We start from the raw sequence: 20,591 nt of genomic DNA, 5'->3' as shown, positions 1-20,591 counted from the left end.
GTAACATCTGCAGCCCCTCCGCGAGCCGGGCAGCTGGCCATGGCGCTTCAGCTACTGCTTCCAAAGAGGCTTCCTGGTGTTGTGGGGAGGTCGAAAAGCCTCCCGCCACTGAGAAGTCCTAAAGGGCTGGCTTAATTGCGGACTGCCGCTTGCTGGCGCATTGCTGACAAAGCCTAGGAGCCTGCCCCATTTTATTTCCCCCAACGTGGGTTTTTTGAAAATTGCTGAACTAGCAATCCTTTTGAAAAATCTCGGATTGGAGCCGTTCCCAAGTGAACGGCCACACAGGAGGTGCTTTATTTCCCTCCCTTCCACTGGGCCATCCACAGCAGGGCAAATCCATCTGCCACTGCCCTACCATTGCAGGGAGGACCCTTTTCCTTTTAAAATATATTTTTGCAGGTTTCATCTGCATAGCAACAGTCGATCATATCGTGGGACAATCAGCAGGGCTGTGGGAGTTCATTTCTGCACGCCTGCGTAGCTACACATGTTTTGCCGGAATTTTTTTTTAAGTGTCTCTGTGTGAAGGCATGACAGAAACCCGGATTGTTCCAGTGGGTTCCCATCGATACCAGCATGGAACGCATGAAACAGGAAAATGGGTTCCTTTATCATGACTGCAATCCATTATACATTTGCTGTGCAAAATTGGCCTATGTTACAGGCCAGTTTGTTCCAGTTCTTTAGGCAAGGACTCACATCTGAAGGATTTACTACAGACATTGTTGAGATTGATTTATTGCACAGGTATAGTAAAAAAAACCAGTCTGATAAACCCAGACTGTTATCCAGAGATAACAACCCCAAAATAGATTAACTGCAGAACACCACTGGTTGTCACCTGCAGTTCAATCCAATGTATCAATGATCCCATCCAGGTAAGGCTATTTCTCCTTCCCAAGTTGGGGAGGGGAGCAGAGCTCCCTTGCAGACAGTTGCCTAATCTGAAATAGCTTCTTAGCATCAACAGCAGGCTACCATTCTCAGAGCTTAGATCCTACAACAAGCCAAGATACTAGCTTTGTTTCCACATATACTCTCATTACAAGGTTAATAATATTGCTAGATCTTCTTAGGTTTATTTACTTGCTCATGCTCCAGTTTGATATAAACATCAACAATGCTATTTCGCTCTCCTCGTAGGAAACAGGTCAGTCACTACATAAAGAATAAATTGACATAAATCTGTCATTAAAAATCACAATATTCACAAACCAGTATGTGACTATTTTATTCTCTCAGGACATTCTTTTTTCCTGACCTGGGTCACTCTTTTTTCTGACCTGGTTAGCTTCTGAGATCTGATGAGATCAGGCTAGCCTGAACTATCCAGCTCAGAGTGCAAACTACTTAGGTCCTTAAAAATACAGCAAATCAAAATGACATGGCCCTTGGAGACCAGGAGGAGGAAGAGACCAAATGAAGAGAAGACTGACAGCTAAAGAAGATAACTGGAAAAACTGGTCTGTCCCTTTGAGTTCACAATGGGGATAACAGTAGAATATAAATAAAGGCATCTTATGTAAACTGAAGACAACAGCCCAAGAAAGGAAGAGAAATTCTACAACGAAGTTCTACAAGGTTGCACAGGAGTATTAGAAATGCTGCAGATCATTATTGCATGAAAATGTCCTGTATACAGAACGGTTCATGTCAACAACAAACTACTGTTTCTATACCAAAGCAAAAGGGAGATTTACACCAGTTCAATTTACCTAGTATCAATAATGCCATTTTGACCATATAGATAACTGATGAGACAATATGATCGCTTGATAGAGAAAGATAGTTGGCCACAAAATTTTAATCCATCCAAAATTAATGCTTAAAATGGCAAAGGGAGAACTTTAAAAGCAGCCATCTGGGGCTATAATTCTTCTGGAAAACACACAAGAAATCCTACCTATTTCACAGGCACAGTCCCTAGCAGAAGTCAGTGGCTATTGCTAGAATAAATATTTCATACCTTCCTGCAACCTCCAACAAAACCATGGTGAGGAAAATGAAATAATATGTGACAATAACAAATGTATTTGACAGCATTTCAATAGTAAACACACGTAAAAAGGAGGTTCAAATGCAGTTGATCATTTCACCAATCTAAACACAATATACAAATTAAAGTAGTAGGACCCAAAAGAAAATGGATTACTACATTCAAAATTCCAAATCCCGGGCCTTATTGAGGAATTTCCCTACCATTGTTAGGCTGAATGCTGAATGAAAGCAAGCAGCCCCAAGCACAGTAGAGTCTGCACCCTGTCTTCATGCTATCAAAGTTTCATGGAAACTTGGGAGAAAGACTCATGCAGTCCTGATTTCAACTTTTGGAGGGATGCCCATTCACTATGAATTTTTATGTGTACCTCAATACTCTTCATGGTGGACAGAAAATAGTTTTCATTTATTTCATTGCTGTTTTATGAGTTTTAAGCTATTTTATGGATTACTATTAATGTTTGTTACCACTGTTTTAAAGATTTTAGTGACTTGTTTTACCATGTTTTATGCTGTACACCGCCCAGAGCCCCTAGAGGATGGGGCGGTATAAAAGTTTAATAAATAAATAAAAATAAATAAATAAATTTAGGTGGCTCAGTCTAGTGACCAGAATGGCTCGCCTACTTTACTATTATGATGGAACAAATTGACAGCTCATGAGGAACTGTATACGAAATGGAATAATTTTTTTCACTATACCCAAATCAATGCAAAATCTATAAACTCACTTGAGTCTCATCTGCCCCACATCCTATTTCTTTTAAATGATTCTGAACATTTCACTTCTCATAACACCCGCTCATTCCTCATCATGTTCCCCCGCCCTGCTTGTGATTAATTGAAAAAGTAAAAAAATACCTTGGGAGTCTGATGTATTTAGAAGTCCACACCCTGCCTGGCTTTGCTGTTTTCATGGTTGGCATGAGCCACAAAGTTCACCCATACAGGGATGACTGTAAAATAACAGCTATGTAATTCAAGGATTGACTTAATATTAAATGGCAGCTACAACTATAGTGCAGGGCTGTTTCTAAAGGAAGTATGCTTTTGTCGTGTAGCATGTGTGGACCTAAGCTCCTTCCAGATTGGGTGACAAGGAACCCACCTCTGCAAACAGATGACATAATATAATGAATAAAATAATACTTGGTATTAAACAATCTGCAATATTTGACCAGTCAATTTTGACTGGCAGCTCAACTGGCAGCCACAGATGCAGGCAAAACATCAGGAGAAAATGCTACTGGAACACGGCCATACAGCCACAACTTGTCTATCAATTCTCACTGAACATTCTGGTCAAGATACAAAGTTCATTAAAGTTAATGATACAATTCTTGAGGACTACAAACAGCATTTAGAGTACGATGTTTGTAAGATTTTGATTTAAAAATTTCCTAGGAAAAGCAAAAATGGTATCACACAGGGAAAGAATACAGAGGCTACATTTGGATAGCCCGTGATATACATAGTCCAGACTAGTCATGTTCATCAAGACTGATCCAGTTGAAATTCATCATGATTAAACTCTTGAACAAATTATTCAGAGTTAATACAGTATTCTCTGGGACTTAGCTTATGTCAACAGATTCATTGTTGTCCTTGCACAGGTAACAACGTATTACATTACATGTATGATATATAAATACAAAGCTTTGTATAAGCCCTCTGGTTTGAAAAAAAAAACCCCTGAAATGTTTCAGATTAAGATGCCCATTCTGCCTTAAAAACTCACTAAGTGATCTGAGCTAGGTACACATTCTCAGCTGAATTTTCCTCACAGGTGAGGCAGGACCAACCATGAATAATACTTGGACACCTCCAGGATTGGGCTGACCAACCTTTGACAGAAGGTGGCACCAAGTCAATCTGAGGCAAGGAAAGGCAGACAGCATATACCTTGCCAGAAATCCGTGTGACAGGCAAGATGGGGCATATGGTGGCACCTAGCTTAGCCCTCTCAGCATGAGGCAAACACTGTCACCCAGGCAAGCCCTGTGCAAAGCGAAGGAGACAGTCATAGTTTTACAGGGCAAAGGTTACCAGGAGTAGGGAATGGTGGAAGACTGAAGATGTGAAGATCAAGGTATGTTGGATGGTGAGTGCAAAGGAGAGAAGGAAGCAGGATGGAGGAAAGACTGTGAAAACTTTCAAGGGAAACTTGAAATAGTGGAAGAGAGTGAAATAAGATTTGCTCTACAATTCCTTGCATGTTCCTGCTTGTGTTTACTCAATTTCTTTCCTACTGTTTCTCCACATAGATCACAATAGGTTACATGGCCCTTCTCTCCATTTTATTCTTACAACAGTCCTGTGAGATAGGTTTGGCCAAGGGCATGACTAGTCCAAAGTCACTTAGTGAGCATCATGGTATAGTATGGATTTGAACAAGCTCTCCTTGGCTGCAATGCCACACTTTTAATCAAAACACCATATAGACGCCACACACTAGATTCTATATTAAGTAGTCAATGGCTCATTCCGCACATGCAGAATAATGCACTTTCAAACTGCTTTCAGTGCTCTTTAAAGCTGTGCGGAATAGCAAAATCCACTTGCAAACAGTTGTGAAAGTGGTTTGAAAACGCATTATTTTGTGTGTGCGGAAGGGGCCAATGTTTTTATTCGAGCTACAATGACCTCCATTTCAGCTTTAGTTCTTACCTCAAACTGGCTTCATTGTCACGTACATTTCAACCATCCATTTCAAAGATTAATAGTTTTTGCTAAGGCCTCATCAAGTTGAAAGTGTTTAGTTCTTACCTCAAACTGGCTTCATTGTCACTCACATTTCACCCATCCATTTCAAAGATTAATAGTTTTTGCTAAGGCCTCATCAAGTTGAAAGTGTTTAGGGGAAAAAGGTTTGCTCAAACTAACAGCGACAGAACAGCTATCTCTGCAGGATTGTTACTTATCTGTTATTTTTACATTAATCTCTGCTTACAAGAAAGCATCTTTTGATATTTTAAACAGGTAACAGAATGAGTACACAAGCATCCTGTCACAGCTAATCATTAAATAGAAATCAGTGCTGGCGTTTAGCAGAAGATGGTTGATGGGCTGGTGATTCCATTCATAAAAACAGCTAGGACAGATCCTATTCAAAAATATCTAGGGATTAATTAAACACACATCATTTTTTAATTACAATCTGCCAATTCTGCCACCTGGCTATTGCAGAGATGCCCACCTGCTTCTAATTATGTTTGTTTTAACCCTCTAGGACAGTTTTCCAACAAACTGCATGCAAAAAATTATTTTCCCAGCCTATCAAAAGTTGAAAAGGAAATGAAAAAGAATGAGATTCCCAGAGCCATGGAGTGTTGTTGTTGTGACTTGTTTTAAACTGAAGCAATATTAACTCAATCATGTGAAAATATCATTAAGGCTCTAGTTCTTCCAATAGCTGCAATTATTCATTTTTAATAAGCTTCAGACTAGTATCAGTATACTAAAATATAAATAAAAAAACTTCCAAACAATTCATCATCCCCTCATACCCCCCAAAAAACTAAAATCCCAAACACAATCTTCAAACAGGAACATCTTACAACATCTGAAAAAAGGTGTTCAGGCTCATGCTCTGGCTAGGCACCTGGTGGACAGTGCTCTTCAATATGCAATAGACAAACTGAAGGTATGAAATGGGTATTTCCTAAGATATTGTTATCACAAACATTTATTCTGGGAAAACAGTACAAAGCTAAATATTCCAGATCAAACACAAAGATTTGACCACTGAACTTGTCCTAGTTATAGTCTGTGCATTCCTTTTTCCAAATACCATTTGTATGTGAGAATGCAACAATTTATATGAGAACTGGAGACAAACTGTGGTGGTGTAGATGCTCCAATTCTTGTCATATTAAGAAGTACCAGACTACTAGAGGGAGTGCCTTCTGCCATATAGACTGGCCGAGTAATGACTCACAGGGGAGGGGGGGAGAGTCTTGCCAGTGGTCCATTTGCGTTCTGAAGTGGGGGGGCTGTGCAGAGGGTTTTCTCTGTGATAGTCCCCTTTTTATGGAACGCCCTCCCATTAGAGGTCTGATAGGCATTGATACAACCCGCCTTTTGGCCCTGGTTAAGACCAATTTCACTTAGGCATTTGTGATAGATGCCATCTACACCACCACCACCACCCCCCGTAGCCCCCCTCACCCCTGGGCTTTTTTGGAACATGCCTTCCACTTGCACCTGGGGTGGGGTTAGGGAAGGGTGGGTTTTTTAAGTTTTAAGGAATTTTTACCTGTATATGATGCTGTTTTTATTGTAATGTGGGAAACATTTTTAGATTATTGTAACTTACCCTGAGATATATTTGAAGGACAGGATAAAAAGTGACTAAATAACTGAACATGAGTTAATTTTACAAAAATAGGACCAATAATTTGCAAGTTAAAAAGGGAAAGGGTTCACCTAGACAGAGTTTCAGAACATACCAAACAAAGAAAGTATTTCCACAGGATGTAATGTGATTTTCCAAAAATATTAAAACATTAATTCCATAACAGGCTATTTGCCTATAAACCAAAGAACATTATAATATATATATACATATGCACATATTTTGCCACCTTGAATGTTGCCCTCAAATTCCAAATACTGAGGACATTTCTATTTCCCGAAATGTGAAGAAATTTCAACTTGTAGAAATCACTAGCAAGACTGAGCAAAGCAAACTTCCAAGTAAGTCAGGGAAGCGGTGCCAGCCAAGAGGCACACGATTACATCCAATTTTAGTATCATAACTAACATTTATTTTTTGCCAATAGTGTAGTAAGTGAGGTACAGAATAAAGAGACAACAGTCAGCCTAGTTAGGGCTCATAATTTAAATGATTAATTTCAGCAAGTGATATGCTCCATGTTTCACATACACAGCTACAATTTGGAAAAGACATTCTCACTCCTGTATGAAATTATTAACAACCTGACCCTGTGAAAAGGGAGATGTGCCTAAAACTACTGAAATCAATTGATTGCTAATTCTGAAAATAATCGATCTGCATATTGGATTAGATTCTTCACTCATCTATGTGGACACATTGATGGGGTGGAGTAAGATCATCCTTTTTATTGCCAGGAATAGTAGTACAGGAGCGTTTAAGGGTGTTAATGGGTGACTCCCAAGGGTTACTCGAGGCTTGTGGTCTTTACCCAGAGGGTAGCTAGTGCTAATTGCAATTCATCTGTGCCAGGCCTGCTACCTGTTAAGCAATACAGAAGAAAGTCCCCATGAACACAGGGTTAGTGCCTTTCCCACAATGGTCTAAGTTAAACCACCTGACCAGCAAACAAGTGGGATTAGGAATCTCTTCCTAGCGCTGAGAGTACTGCTGGAAACATTTAGTGGAGGATCTGAACATGTCTTGCTTTACAATTTAAGAACTTCTTTCCAGGAGGGAAGGTTAGTCTGTGCCAATGCTGCCGTCCCGCAAGTTTCCCATGCCACTTTTAGCGCAGGAGCAAATGAAACATTAACACATCTCAAAGCATCTGCTCCCCACACCACAGGGATCCAAAGCGTAAATACCCGCATAGCTCTCAGTTAAATCCCGTCGGAAATCCCAAATTTGGGTTTTATGGCCGAGTGGGAAGGAGCCCCGCCAACCATGAAGCTTTCCGCGTTGCCTTTAGACAAATCCATTTCCCCCCAGACTACCCGACCTAACGGGGAAGTTAGGAGGCCAAAATGAAGGAGTGACCCCCCAACACCACCCTGAGCTCCCTCCCTGACAAGCAAATAAAAGCTCTCCCCTCCGCACACTCACTCACCGAGACCTTTGGAGCTCGAGGGGGGGCACCTGGCCTTGCTCCAGGCAGCAGTAGTTCTGCGGGGCAGCTCGGGCGAAGGAGCCGGGCAGGATTCCCTGAGTGAAGGAGTTGAGGCGACCCCTGGCGCCCCCCACAGCGGGGGTCCCGCAGGAGCCCAAGAAGGCGGCGGCTGCGGCGGGCACCTGCACGCTGGCAAAGGCATCCTCGTCTTCGTCCTCCGCCTTCCCTTGCAGCGGCTGCTGCTGCTGCTGGTCGCCAGCCACTCCCAGGGGGCTCATGAGCCGGGCGCTCCCACCGCAGGCGCCAGGGGGGGCCCCGTGCTGCAGCGGGACGGGCGGCAGGAAAGCGCCCAGGCTGCCCTGGCGAGTCCCGGCGCTACTGCTGCTGTGGCAGGCTGCAGCAGGAGCCGAGGGAGCCCGGGCTGCTGCTGCCGCCGCTGCGTCGCCGCCGGGATCTTCGTCGTCGTCCTGCAGCACGGGACGCCCGTCCAGCGAGATGTTAGTGAGGAAGGAGAGGGCTGCCTGCCTGCGCCGGGGGTCCATGCGTGGCGGCGGCTTCCTCGGGCAGGGCTCCAGCTGCTGGTGGAAGGCGCTGCTGCCGCCGCCGCTGTGGGCGCTACCGGGGCTGCCGCCGCCAATGTTGGTGGTGGCGGCGGCGGCAGCAGAAGCCGCCGCCGCCGCCGCCATTGTCTCCCGCGCGCCCTTAGAGCAGGCAAGGACAGTAATCCCGGGCAGGAGCTCGGTGGGTTAGCAGCCGGCTGTTAAGTGAGGAAGCAGCTGCAGTACGGGCGGCTCGAAGGGCTCTTTGGGCTTGCATGGCATGGCATGCTTCCCCCCGTCCTCTTGGCAGCCAGCATGGATAGCACGCCCGACTTCGTCCTCCTCCCCTCCTCCTTCCTTATTCCCTTCCTTCCTCTTGCTCCTGTCTTTCTTTCCTACTGCCTCTCTCCTTGGTCAAAGTTATTAGCCTTTATCAGTGGCCCCGCAACTGCAACAACACAGCAATCACGTGTGGAAAACAGAGAGCTGGGAGGAAAACAAAAGCTCCAGCCAGGAGGAGGAGGCTGAGTATCTAAATCAACTCCTTCAACCTCTTTCCCCCTTTCTTTTTTTCCCCTTGTGTTTTCTGTGGGAGGGGAAGTGGAGAAGGTGGAGCCTAGCTGTATAGTGCAATTGCACACAGCACATGGCCCTGAGGAGGTTACGTAAGACAAGGCAGGCTCCTAGAAGTTAATGGGATGTAAAACTCTTGGCTTCCTGCCAGACCTCTGATCCTTCATACCAAAGGGGTGCTTAAGTCGCTTGGCTATTCTGCATTTTCCTTACCGAGCTGGCTGGACTCAGTGTTCATCTCCTGAAGTCTCCACCGCAGAAGATCTTTCTTCCAGTTAATCGCCACCCTGTCTATAGAGCTTCATGGATGTCTTCTGATCAGATTCGTACAGCTCCATGGAAACACTCAGGAAGACTGGCTCAGTTGCTTCTTGTTCCTGAAAGGTTGCTCCAACTGTCAGTAAGGGCTGGCAATCAGAATATAATTTAAGGTTTCTTGTTGGTTGGAAGTCTGTAGGAAGCGCTGGGGGATACCTTGGAATAACAACTAGTGTGAAACCACCCCAAGGTTCTTTCATTAACTCTTAGCTGTGGTGCATTCCCTATTTATGATTTTGGGATTTGTATAGATTGGAGGTGAACTTTTGAGGACTGTTTGAACAATTTCTGTTTTGCACTGAAGAACCCTTTTCCCACTTTAGGTCCAAGAGGAACTGAGGTGGTGGGTTCATATGGCTTTTAATATAGGGCTGTGGTCCACATAAATATGGGTCACTTTGGGCAAGATGCTACGGCATGGCTACTCCAAAGCAAATCCCATTCAATAAAGAATCTACTTCTTTTTGCAACTTTCCTTTTGTTTCTTTGATTTCAGTCTAATTAATTACATCCTATTGTTTCACAGTTGGCAGGTTCTCAGACACTCATGAATCATTATAAAATCAATTATAGGTTCTTCCGTGGGTAGCTGGGAGAGGGAGGGTTAAGCATTGGTTTTCACTTTGTTGACAGCTAAACTCACTGTTTGTATTTTAATGTTATTATTCTAATTGTCATAACATACAATAATCATACAAATAAAGCAAATGATTTAATGAAAATAATTTAATGATAATTTGCAATTGAACTACAAATACAGAGCAAATAAAGGAATAATCAATTAAACAGGAAAGACAAGAAAAGACCAAAAGAGGCAAGTAGATCTGCGAATCCCCAATAGAGCTTTGACTATCCATACAGGACAACCTGGAACTTGAATTGCACATTAAGTTTTTAAAAACTGCTAATCAGGCCTTTTAAAAAGATGGGTAAACCACACAGCAAACAAACTCCATAATCAGACAAATTGCCCAAGATGTTGCCAAAGTGGCTTGTCCTTAAAAAACAGAGTAAACAAACAGTAGTAATTCTAATCTACAGTAAGCAGCTAGTGTGGAACCACCTTGAGATTCTTGGATTAACGTCAGCCTGATTGTGTTCCTTCTCTGGGATTTCCTTCTCCTTTGGGATGCATATAGGGGCACAGGAAAGTAGATAAAGATCTTCCTACTGTCAGATGAATTAGATATAATTCTGACAAATGATAATACTTTTAGGACATTTTTTCAGTTATATATATAACTGTCAGGGTGTGGTTAGTGTGTGATTTGTCCTTGGGAGGTGGCCGCCGGCTGCTTCTGGCTTTCTGCCTAGGATGGGGATTTTTGCTTGTAGGTTGTCTCTACTTGCCTGTGTGATACTATGCTTTGTTTATTCTGTATTGCTTTGAGTATTTGCTTTGTTTATTCTGTTTTGGCGGGAGCGTGAAATGCCACTGTGTAAAATCTACTATCAGAGGTCTGAGGTTCTCAGACCTCACATTGCCTGTATCTGACTATGACTGCCAGCACAATAAAGAACTGAGAACGGTTACTTTGGCCTGGACTTTGCTAGTTCGTTACAATGATATTGTGAGTGTAAAATGCCATCAAGATGTAGCCAATTCATGGCAACCCAATCGTGTTTTCAAGGCAAGAGACTAACAGTGGTTTGCTGTTGCCTTCCTCTGCATAGCGTCCCTAAGGTCTCCCATCCAAGTAGTACCCTGTTTCGCCGAAAATAAACCCTAGCATGATTTTTCAGGATTTTTTGAAGATGCTTGAAATATAAGCCCTCCTCAAAAAATAAGCCCTAGTTACAGATTCCCCGGTGCAGCTAATCTGGTCACGTGGGGGGTGCAAAATCATTGAAAAAAATAAGACATCCCCTGAAAATAAGCCCTAATGCATCTTTTGGAGCAAAAATTAATATAAGATCCTGTCTTATTTTCAGGGAAACATGGTAACCAGGTGCTTATTAGCTGAGATCTGACAAGATCAGGCTAGCCTAGGCCATCCAGGTCAGGGTATGTATGATATTGGAACACTCAAATCTTAGCCAGTTTTTTCAAAATTTCTCTCTCCGTGTTTCTTAGGGGAAATGCCATCAGAATCCATCCAAAATCTCCACCCGATCTAGTTACATTTATTCCCTTTGGGATAGGGCAGGATATAAATCCAACAAAATGTTTCCATGTTATGTGTTCAGTAACAGAACTACATAACGATCGTTTCTTGTGGTATGGGAAACTTTTCAGCAAGTCTCTAACCTAAATGATCCAATATGGTATAGACACAGGTAATACTCAGTATCTATAAATTGTGGGTGTTAAAGTACACAGTGTGTGTGTTTTACAAGATGGGAATTCACCTAGCAACATTAAGCAATGAAATCCCCAGTCATCTCCTTATGAGAGATTTTGTGCTTCTTACCACATCAGAACAAGATCTCGTTTTTCTTATCTCATATGCAAACTAACTATATTCCAAATTCTTACAGTATGAGTGGATCTGTTGAGAGCCTCAGGCATGCTGTCAAGTGTGTGACAACTCTGTGTATACTTTATACAGAGGTGTATCTGGGCCAGATGCGTATCTGGGCCTGTGCGCACTCTGTGTTTTCCACCCCCCCTGCCCCCCCCCCCGTGGCATCCTGCCCCCCCCCCCTTACCTTTGTGCAGGCTGGAGAAGTGGCCGGTTCCCTTCAGGCTGAAAATGGCCTTGTGGGAACTATACTTCCCATGAGACCCTGGGGCTCGCAAGGTCTCCTGGGAAGTGTAGGTCCCACCAGGCTGTTTTCAGCCTGAAGGGAATAGGCCACCTCCCCAGCCTGCGCTATTTGACAAAGGTAAGTGTGTATGTGGGGATGCTGTGAGGGGTGTATGGGAGGGGGTGCTGCGGGGGGCAGGGGTGATTTTGCGCCTTCCCAGGCGCACGCCCAGTGCAACACACACACCCTGACCCCTGGTAACTCTGCCTTTGACTTTATGCATTTCTACTTTCTTCTCAGCAGCCTGCTCAAACTGTGTAGCAGACAGCTTATAACTGTATGTTTAAGTTGATTAATTACATTCTTCTAAGACAACCTTAGGAACCTTATATTTATTGCTTAAGACAGTTCTGAAGTCTTCCAAGACCATGCTAGTCAATTCTTCACATGCAGATTTCAAGATTAGCTTAGTAAGTTAACCTATTTGTATTCCAGATAGGTTCTGTCTAAGTCCTGCGGTGAAAGGGCAGGATATAAATTAATTAAATAAATAGTAATAAATATCTGAAGTAAAAAATTGAAAAGCAAAACTAATACCTGGATAAACAAGACACTAACAAAAAGAAACTTCTGGAATCATAACCACTGGTAATACATTGCTTCAAGTTGTTTGTATTATTTATCACTCCGCAAAAGAAATTGTATGCAGGAATTTGTATATTCCTCTTTTCTACATACAACCATCACCACAACACCCATGCCTGTCAGTATAACATTCCTGATGCTATCACAACACTTCATGGCCTTACCTTTTCCAAACTGAGCCTGGACAAAATGAAAATGTGATACCTTGTGAATATGAATATGAACCTTTTGCAACTGTTGTATCATATCTCTAGTCTTTCCTAGCCAAACTGTAATATTTTTGTGATTTAATATGCCAATAGTAGTTATAACCTGGCCATTAAAGCACCAGTCAACAGCCTATTTAATCTGCTGCAGCTTTAATATTCTCTTGGTTTTAGGAACCAGGTGCTGCCACAGTTGGACTTTGAGGGAAAAGTCCAGAGTCTGAGCTCACAGGCTCAGCAGACATATCCAAAAGCAGAGTGAAGCTTCATATTATAGGTCTATGTTATCATCTAAAAAAGGATCCCATACGACTATTCTCCAGAGTGCGAAATTATTTTATTGCTGGTGGGGTCAAGAGAATCTATCTGTGGCAGCTAACAAGTTAATATTATTTGTTTAGTACTTGAATTGCTAAGAAGCTTAAAAAATGCTTCCTTAATTAAAATTTAAAGTCAAAATCCAAGGAAATTAAGCTCATTGAGTTTTCTTTTAAATTTTTAATATGCTTTCTCCTTAAATCTTACAGTTGGATTTGTAAAGAACAGCTGAATATTTCATACAGCATATCCTGTCTTGACTTGATAGTCCAGGCTAGCCTGATCTCATCAGTTCTTAAAAGCTAAGCAGGGCGACCCTGGCAAGTATTTGGATGGGAGCTCTTCAAGGAATACCAGGGTTAAGACACTGAGCCATGCAATGGCAAACCACCTGTGAACATCTCTTGCCTTGAAAACTCCATCAAGGTGTTGCCATAAGCCAGATGCAACTTGTTACCACAAAAATATATAATCGTACAAGAGAAAAAAATCTTACATGCCAGCATGGTAAAGTCATTAAGAGTGGTGGACTCTAATCTAGAGAACCGGGTTTGATTCCTCATTTTTCGACATGGGGACTCTTACTCTAGTAAAGTAGGTTTGTTTCCCTATTTCTCCACTTGAAGCCTGTTGGGTGACCTTGGACTGGTCACAGTTCTCTCAGAACACAAGATGCCTGTTGGGGGGAAGGGAAAGGAAGGCAATTTTAAGCCACTTTGAGATCCTTAAAGCTAGAGAAAACAGGTTATAAAAATCAGCTTTTCAGATTTGGGCAGCCCTGAAAGTCGTTCACCCCATGGACAATTACTAATTAAAAAACTGGTCTGAAGCAATATCAGTCAGTGTTCCTAGATTAGTGGGTGGTTTTCTTTCAAAACTGCCAGGCAAATGCCTTTAAAGATTAAATTCTAGTTGTAAAACATTCCTTAAATTCTTCTGGATCAGCTGTGTCCTGGAGAGGCAGCAAAGAAGTATGTGAAATTTTTAAAAATGTATGTTGGGAATAATTCTGCTTTCATTGACAAGCTGTTCAATCTGTTGTTAATTTGAATTGTTTGATCACTGATCATGCCATCTGACCATAGTAAATAATTCTGTTATCTATGACTCTATCTATCTATGATAACTACACCCATCACTGTTCCAAAGAATGAGGAACCTAACTTGTAATGTGGTTGTTTTGTTGCGTGTGAACATAAAGTGCCGATTTACGGAAACCATCATAGGGCTTTTAAGGCAAGAGACTGAGGTGGTTTACCATTGCTTTTCTCTACACAGTGAGCCAGGACTTCCTTGGCAATCTCCCATTCACATACTAACCAGGGCTTACCCAGCTTGGCTTCTGAGATCTCACAAGATCTGACTAACCTGGACAGTCAGAGCCCTTGTTTTGCCAGGTCAATGGAACATCGGTGAGGGAGTACTCTGTTGGAACAATTTATGTGGAAAAAACCCAGGAGGTTATCAAATTGAGCATGATCTACAGATATTCCTTTTTAATGGAATCTATTCATTTTCCATTTATAAACCAGTAATTTTGACTGGTGACCCCTCAAGCCTGGGTGCCCCAGACTTACCCAACCACCCCACACTCACCCCACAGAATAGGGGAGATTTCCATGATGGGGTCCCTGACAGCAGCCGGCCCCTCTGTCACAGGGCACCCCCATGGGGAGGAGCTATAAAAAATACTTGTATTAGGCATACATTAAAAAAACAAAACTTTGTCTCAGAGCATTCAGTTTGTACTGGAATGATCCATGTTTAAAATTTATGTGTCTTTGAGCAAGAATGAAAGATGTCTATCACATTTGTAAGGATATCTTTGGTACCTGAATTTAGTCATAAACATCTCATATCTTGCTCCAATGTAGTTTATGGTGGTTTGATGATACAACTGAAATTTACTCTAAATATTGAAGAGCATTTCTTCTGTGTGGACAGTGGACCAATCCTGGGTATATGCTCTCAGCAGAATTCTATACTTGCTTGGTGGGGACTGAAATGTTCACTCTGGGGAGCTACTAACACCTCAAGTCCAAAAACTGGGCAGAGTAGAAGTAGTTTAAAATTGTATGGTTGTGGCTTGGATTCTGATCATTGTGGCTCTGTACTGTAAACGTGGAGGAGAAAAATCTGCAAGAAAGGGCTTCCGCTCTCAGCCTTGCCTGATGGCTGCAGTTGGTTGCTCACTAAGCTATTTGTTCTTGCCTCACTCCTTGTGAGTTCTTTCTCACCACCCCTCTCCCCAGCATGCATGGATGTTGGAGCAGCTTGTTGTTTTGTTTTTCTGCCCAGCTGGCTCCAAATGAGCCAAGAGCTTTCTGATTGTAGAGCCCATCCTTCTCATCAATCTTGTTTGCATGGAGAAGTAAAAGGGCTGCACTGGCCACAGGAGATGAAAAATAAGATCACTGATCTTATTCTCTTTGAAAAATCACTGGGAAAACTAAGAGGTTCCCCTGAAGAAGCCTTTGGGCAAAATGCATAGGAAATTTTAACTGAGTAATTAAAAATATTTTTTACCTATTTTGCATCACTGGCCTTATTTTTTATCTCCTATTTGCAAGCCATGACTAAGTACTCTTTAGCCTCCATATCAGTTTTAACTTATTGTAGCTCCGATCTTTTAATTCTATGCAGCTTTCCCCCATGCCGAGAGTCCATGTGCTGCTGCAGAGTCTCCATTTTCTGTGAATCTTGCTGAGACTTGATTTCAGATTGCAGGCTTGCTGCTGAAACTTCCCTTCAAAATGGTCAGTTTTGCAATTTTTGCAATTTTTGCAAATTTTGCAATTTTTGCTTCTTCTGGAACTTGGTGTCAAGACTGTATTTCATTTGGTTTGCTGCTGGAAGATTTGGTTTGCTGCTGGAACTGTAAGCATTCTAGGGATGTCTTGTTTTCCATTCTGACTCGGTTGCACCAGTCCACAGCTTCTCTGCAAAGAAACACAGTCTCACTTCTGACATCAGTGTTATATATGCCCCATTTTCCGAAGAGGTGAGAAAGTCTAGGGCAGTAGTTCCCAAACTTATTTGGCCTACCGCCCCCTTTCCAGAAAAAATATTACTTAGCGCCCCCTGGAAATTAATTTTTTTTAATTTTTTAATAGCAATTAAACAGAAAGATATATGTATTAATGTTTCTACCTGTGGCCATCACCGCCCCCCTGGATCGATGCAGCACCCACCAGGGGGCGGTGGCACCCACCCAGGAGCAGCAGTGGCGTTGGAGGTTAAGAGCTCGTGTATCTAATCTGGAGGAACCGGGTTTGATTCCCAGCTCTGCCGCCTGAGCTGTGGAGGCTTATCTGGGGAATTCAGATTAGCCTGTACACTCCCACACACGCCAGCTGGGTGACCTTGGGCTAGTCACAGCTTCTCGGAGCTCTCTCAGCCCCACCCACCTCACAGGGTGTTTGTTGTGAGGGGGGAAGGGCAAGGAGATTGTAAGCCCCTTTGAGTCTCCTGCAGGAGAGAAAGAGGGGATATAAATCCAAACTCTTCTTCTTCTTCTTCGGGAATCACTGGTCTAGGGTCTAGCACTTGGGTTGGTTTCCTTTGGAGAAGAGAGTGCAGGAAGCTTATGGTGTCTTTGTAGTACTTGCTTTATTTTTAAATGTACACCTAGAGTCCAGATGTAGCCAACGAGCCATTCCGTCAAACAGCAAGGGGCATCACCACATAGCAGATTCCTGGAGAGAAAGATCTTCGTGCACCACAGTGCTCCATCCAACTCAACAATTTAACTTCTTTCTCTCTCTGCATCTCAAAATGCTGTGCTTTCTTTACATGCAGACCTGTCTGTTCCCTCCACCTCCTTCCGTCTAGATGGGCTTTTAGCTAGAGCCATTTTTCAATAATTAAGGGTCGTGAAGAGATATCCACAGCCACTGAAATATATTACATTCTTTTTGGCATGTCGAATAGTCTTAGACAGAGAGATAGGAGTGCTAGGTTGAAGTTATTTCCACCCTAGTGGCATAATATTACAGTTGCAAAAGTAGTCCAAGTTAAAACTCTCTCCTGAAGGTCAACAGAAATCCCAAGATAACTGCATCCTCCATTTCTTCTGTCCCTTAGTCACAACAGAGGCTAAAATTCTGATAAACTCTCCAGCCAATATTGGCACACCATCAAGAGTAAATAAGCCTCAGCAAAGGAACAAAAACAGCATGTATCAAGACACGTGAGATGAAACCATACCTTTTTGCCCCCACATCTACTGAACTAAGAAAACAAAAGTGGGATCTTTGATGGTGGGACAGTTGGCACAAACAACAAATGCCCGGTACCCAGGGAAAGAATACAGGGCAGATCAATAACACCTGTCTTCTCAGAACTCTTTACAGATACAGAAAAACTCATGACAAATTTGCAAGTTCAAATTTAAGGAGAAAGCCTCTCACATAGGCACAGAGAACTTAGGAAGGAGGGGTGACCATGAAAACTGCATCTCCATCTATACTCTGTAAATCCCTGTGAAATACAAATGTTCAGGGGTGTGCTTAGAAACGAGGGATATTAAACAAACATCTGGTCTTCATTCACCAGGTGAAAATGATGGCTCCCTCACGGGGTTTGGAGGAAACCATAAAGTTTGTAGGAACAGGACTCCATTGCCAACAAATCCACCAATGCAGGTCAGCTCCAACCAAGATGCATGGTATGAACCTCTGCATAGAGAGCTAAGAACTGATGAAAATAGTGAGCAGCACTCAACTCTACCTATTGCTCCTGCTGGCCAAACTCTCATGATTCATATTTCCTTGCAATGCACAATGATTGTAACAAATAGAAACTGAAATTCCCTGCATTAAATGTGTATTGTATTGATGACAGTATCTCCTGCAACAGGTGATTCCCAAAATGTAGACGTCAGGAGAATTTGTCAATGGGAAGTGAAGTGAGGCTTGCTCATACTTCCTGAATAGAAGAGCATCCCTCACCTGATGATACTTAGTCATTAAGAACATCAGAAGAACCCTGCTGGATTAGACCAGTGGTTCATCTAGTTCAGCATCTTGTCTCACGCAGAGGTCAACCAGTTCCTCTGGAGGTCCAACAATAGGACATAGAGGCCAAGGTTTCCCCTGATGTTGTCTCCTGGCGCTAGTATTCAGAAGTTTCATGCTTCTGAATGTGGAGGTTCTCTTTAGTTACCACAGTTATTATCCACTGATAGATTTGAATTTTCTATGAGTTTTCCTAATCCTTCCTTAACGCTGTGGCCACTGTGTCCTTTGGCAGTTAAAGTATTTCCCTTCGTTCATCCTGAAACTACTGCCCATCTATTTCACTGGATTCTCCTGAGTCCTAGTATATTGGGAGAGAAGGAAAAGTTCTCTCCATTCATTCTCTCTACCTCATGCCTAATTTTGTAAACCCCTATGAACCCCACCAGTTGTCTCTTCAAAAGTGAAAGGGCCCTGTTATGGAAGGATGAGAGGAAGGTATCCTTCCTATTATGGAAGAAAGGGAGGGAGGCGCCTTTCCTTGCTAGGAAAATCTCTTAGACCCAACTAGAATTATGGTACACATTTTGAAGGTGTTCCCCTACTGAAAAATTGAATGCAGCAGAATTGGACCTCCCCCTGGAGATCATAAAGGTCTTCATCTAACTCCTTCTCTGACAACATTTACTATTCCCTAGATAAAGACATTCCCTTCACTGCAATAGAAAAGCACCAGGAAGACAAATGACAACCCACACAGAGGGGGAAGGAGGGATGGTTGCCTGCCTGGTCTTCATCCCTACCTGCAGATTTCGATACTGCTGAAGAGTGGTGGCATCAGCCAACTCACTCCACCCTTTACTGAAAAAAAGAATTTATTCCAGGTATTTCTTTGTCAATAAGAAAGGTGTTGGAAAGCGTCCTATCCTGACACTGCATGAGTGTTACAGTCAAATTAACAAGATAGCAATAATATGTCATTATTTCTGCTAGATTTCTCAGCTCACAGCCAGCACAGTGATGAAATGCAGTCTTCTGGCAATGGAGCGAAGTGCTCAGAAATGTCATGTCAGACAAAACCAGTAAGAATGTTATTTCTTGAATGCTCAGTCTTCCAAATAAGATGTCATCCACAGTGTGCTGACAGTCTCTGGTGATTCACTAGTTACGCCTGAAATTGTCACAGTGGCCAGCATTGCTTGATATTCTCAGTTTTGCACCCCCCCTCCCTTTTCCCTTTTGTTCATTGTGGTTCTTCTGAATTCTCGATAAACCTTGAAAAAGTCTTTCAGGTCAGCCCATGCTTCCAGTCAGCCCACTGGATATCTTTCTTTCCATAGTTGCCATAGTTATACCCCTTAATGCAATCCCCAGTATCAATACTCTAGTTCGTATTACTTGGACATTGATCTAAATAATTTAGCAGTCTGGTTCAGGACAAAGTGTAAAGTAATTCTTTAGTTAGTTTTTATTACTGACTTCTTGGCCTCTTACAGGACAAGGATACTGGAAAGTTCTTGAACACATGGTATCAGCAACACCATCCTTAATCTGATTACAGCGAGGGCCCATTTAAAGGTGATGCAAAGAGCTACCCTGTGCACCTTTGCATAGGACAGCATCTCATTTAAAATGGACTGCAGCCACACACGCTCAATTAGCATGTCTGCACAACCCCCTGCTAGCTTCGCTTTTTACTACGGTGAATGAGGTATGTAGAATTCCTAATGCTTGGACCAATGCCATTCTCGTCCCTATTTACAAAAAAGGCGACCCCACTATTCCTTCTAACTATAGGCCCATTAGTCTATTATCCATTGCAGGAAAACTATATGCTAAATATCTCTCAAACAAACTAACCCTATGGGCTAATGGAAATAAGATTATTGGCCCGGAACAAATTGGGTTTACTAAAGGGAAATCTACATTAGACCATGTCATTCTTCTAAATATGATGATATCCAAGTATGTCTCAAGGGGCAAATCCAACTTGTATGTTGCCTTTTTAGACCTAAAAGGGGCATTTGACTCGGTGAGCAGGGAACTTCTATGGGAAAAACTTACAAAAATGGGCATAGATGGCAGGCTGCTTGCCCTTGTTAAAGCCTTGTATACTAACACTACCTTCCAAGTGAGATGTGATCCATCAGGAAAATTAACTCCAAAAATTCAATCTTCCAAAGGCGTTAAACAAGGCTGCGTGTTGGCCCCTCTTCTATTTAATTTGTTTATTAATGATTTGTCCCTCGACCTGAGATCGGTCAACGCACCTTGCCCCAGCTTTGGTAACGTGACTCTACCATTGCTCTTATTTGCAGACGATGCACTATTACTCTCGAGAACGAAGTCGGGCCTAAATAGACTGCTGTCTAAATGCAACAACTATTGTACACGGAATTCATTACTTATTAACCCTGCCAAATCTAAAGTGATTGTGTTTGCTAACACCTATAAACCTAGCAGATGGATACTCGATGGTGCATCTGTCGAACAAGTTAAGTTCTGTAAATACTTGGGAGTTGTTTTTCACCACAAAGCCCATTGGTCCAAACATAGAGACCTAGC

At 42.5% G+C, this 20,591-nt stretch overlaps 1 protein-coding gene across 1 annotated transcript in view; it reads right to left on the bottom strand.

Moving 5' to 3' along the window:
• CABLES1 (Cdk5 and Abl enzyme substrate 1) overlaps positions 1 to 8,982 on the bottom strand; it is a 41,267-nt gene extending 32,285 nt beyond the window's left edge. The window contains exon 1 of the mRNA XM_048507219.1: positions 7,785 to 8,982. Within this exon, the coding sequence (XP_048363176.1) occupies positions 7,785 to 8,470 (686 nt within the window). The 5' untranslated portion in view covers positions 8,471 to 8,982. The remainder of the gene's footprint in view (positions 1 to 7,784) is intronic.
• Positions 8,983 to 20,591: the final 11,609 nt, after the last annotated feature.

The sequence above is a fragment of the Sphaerodactylus townsendi genome, linkage group LG09 (assembly GCF_021028975.2).
Source record: "Sphaerodactylus townsendi isolate TG3544 linkage group LG09, MPM_Stown_v2.3, whole genome shotgun sequence".
NCBI lineage: Eukaryota > Metazoa > Chordata > Lepidosauria > Squamata > Sphaerodactylidae > Sphaerodactylus > Sphaerodactylus townsendi.
The sequence above is the reverse complement of the archived record's forward strand: the minus strand, read 5'-3'. Positions and strand labels throughout refer to the sequence as shown.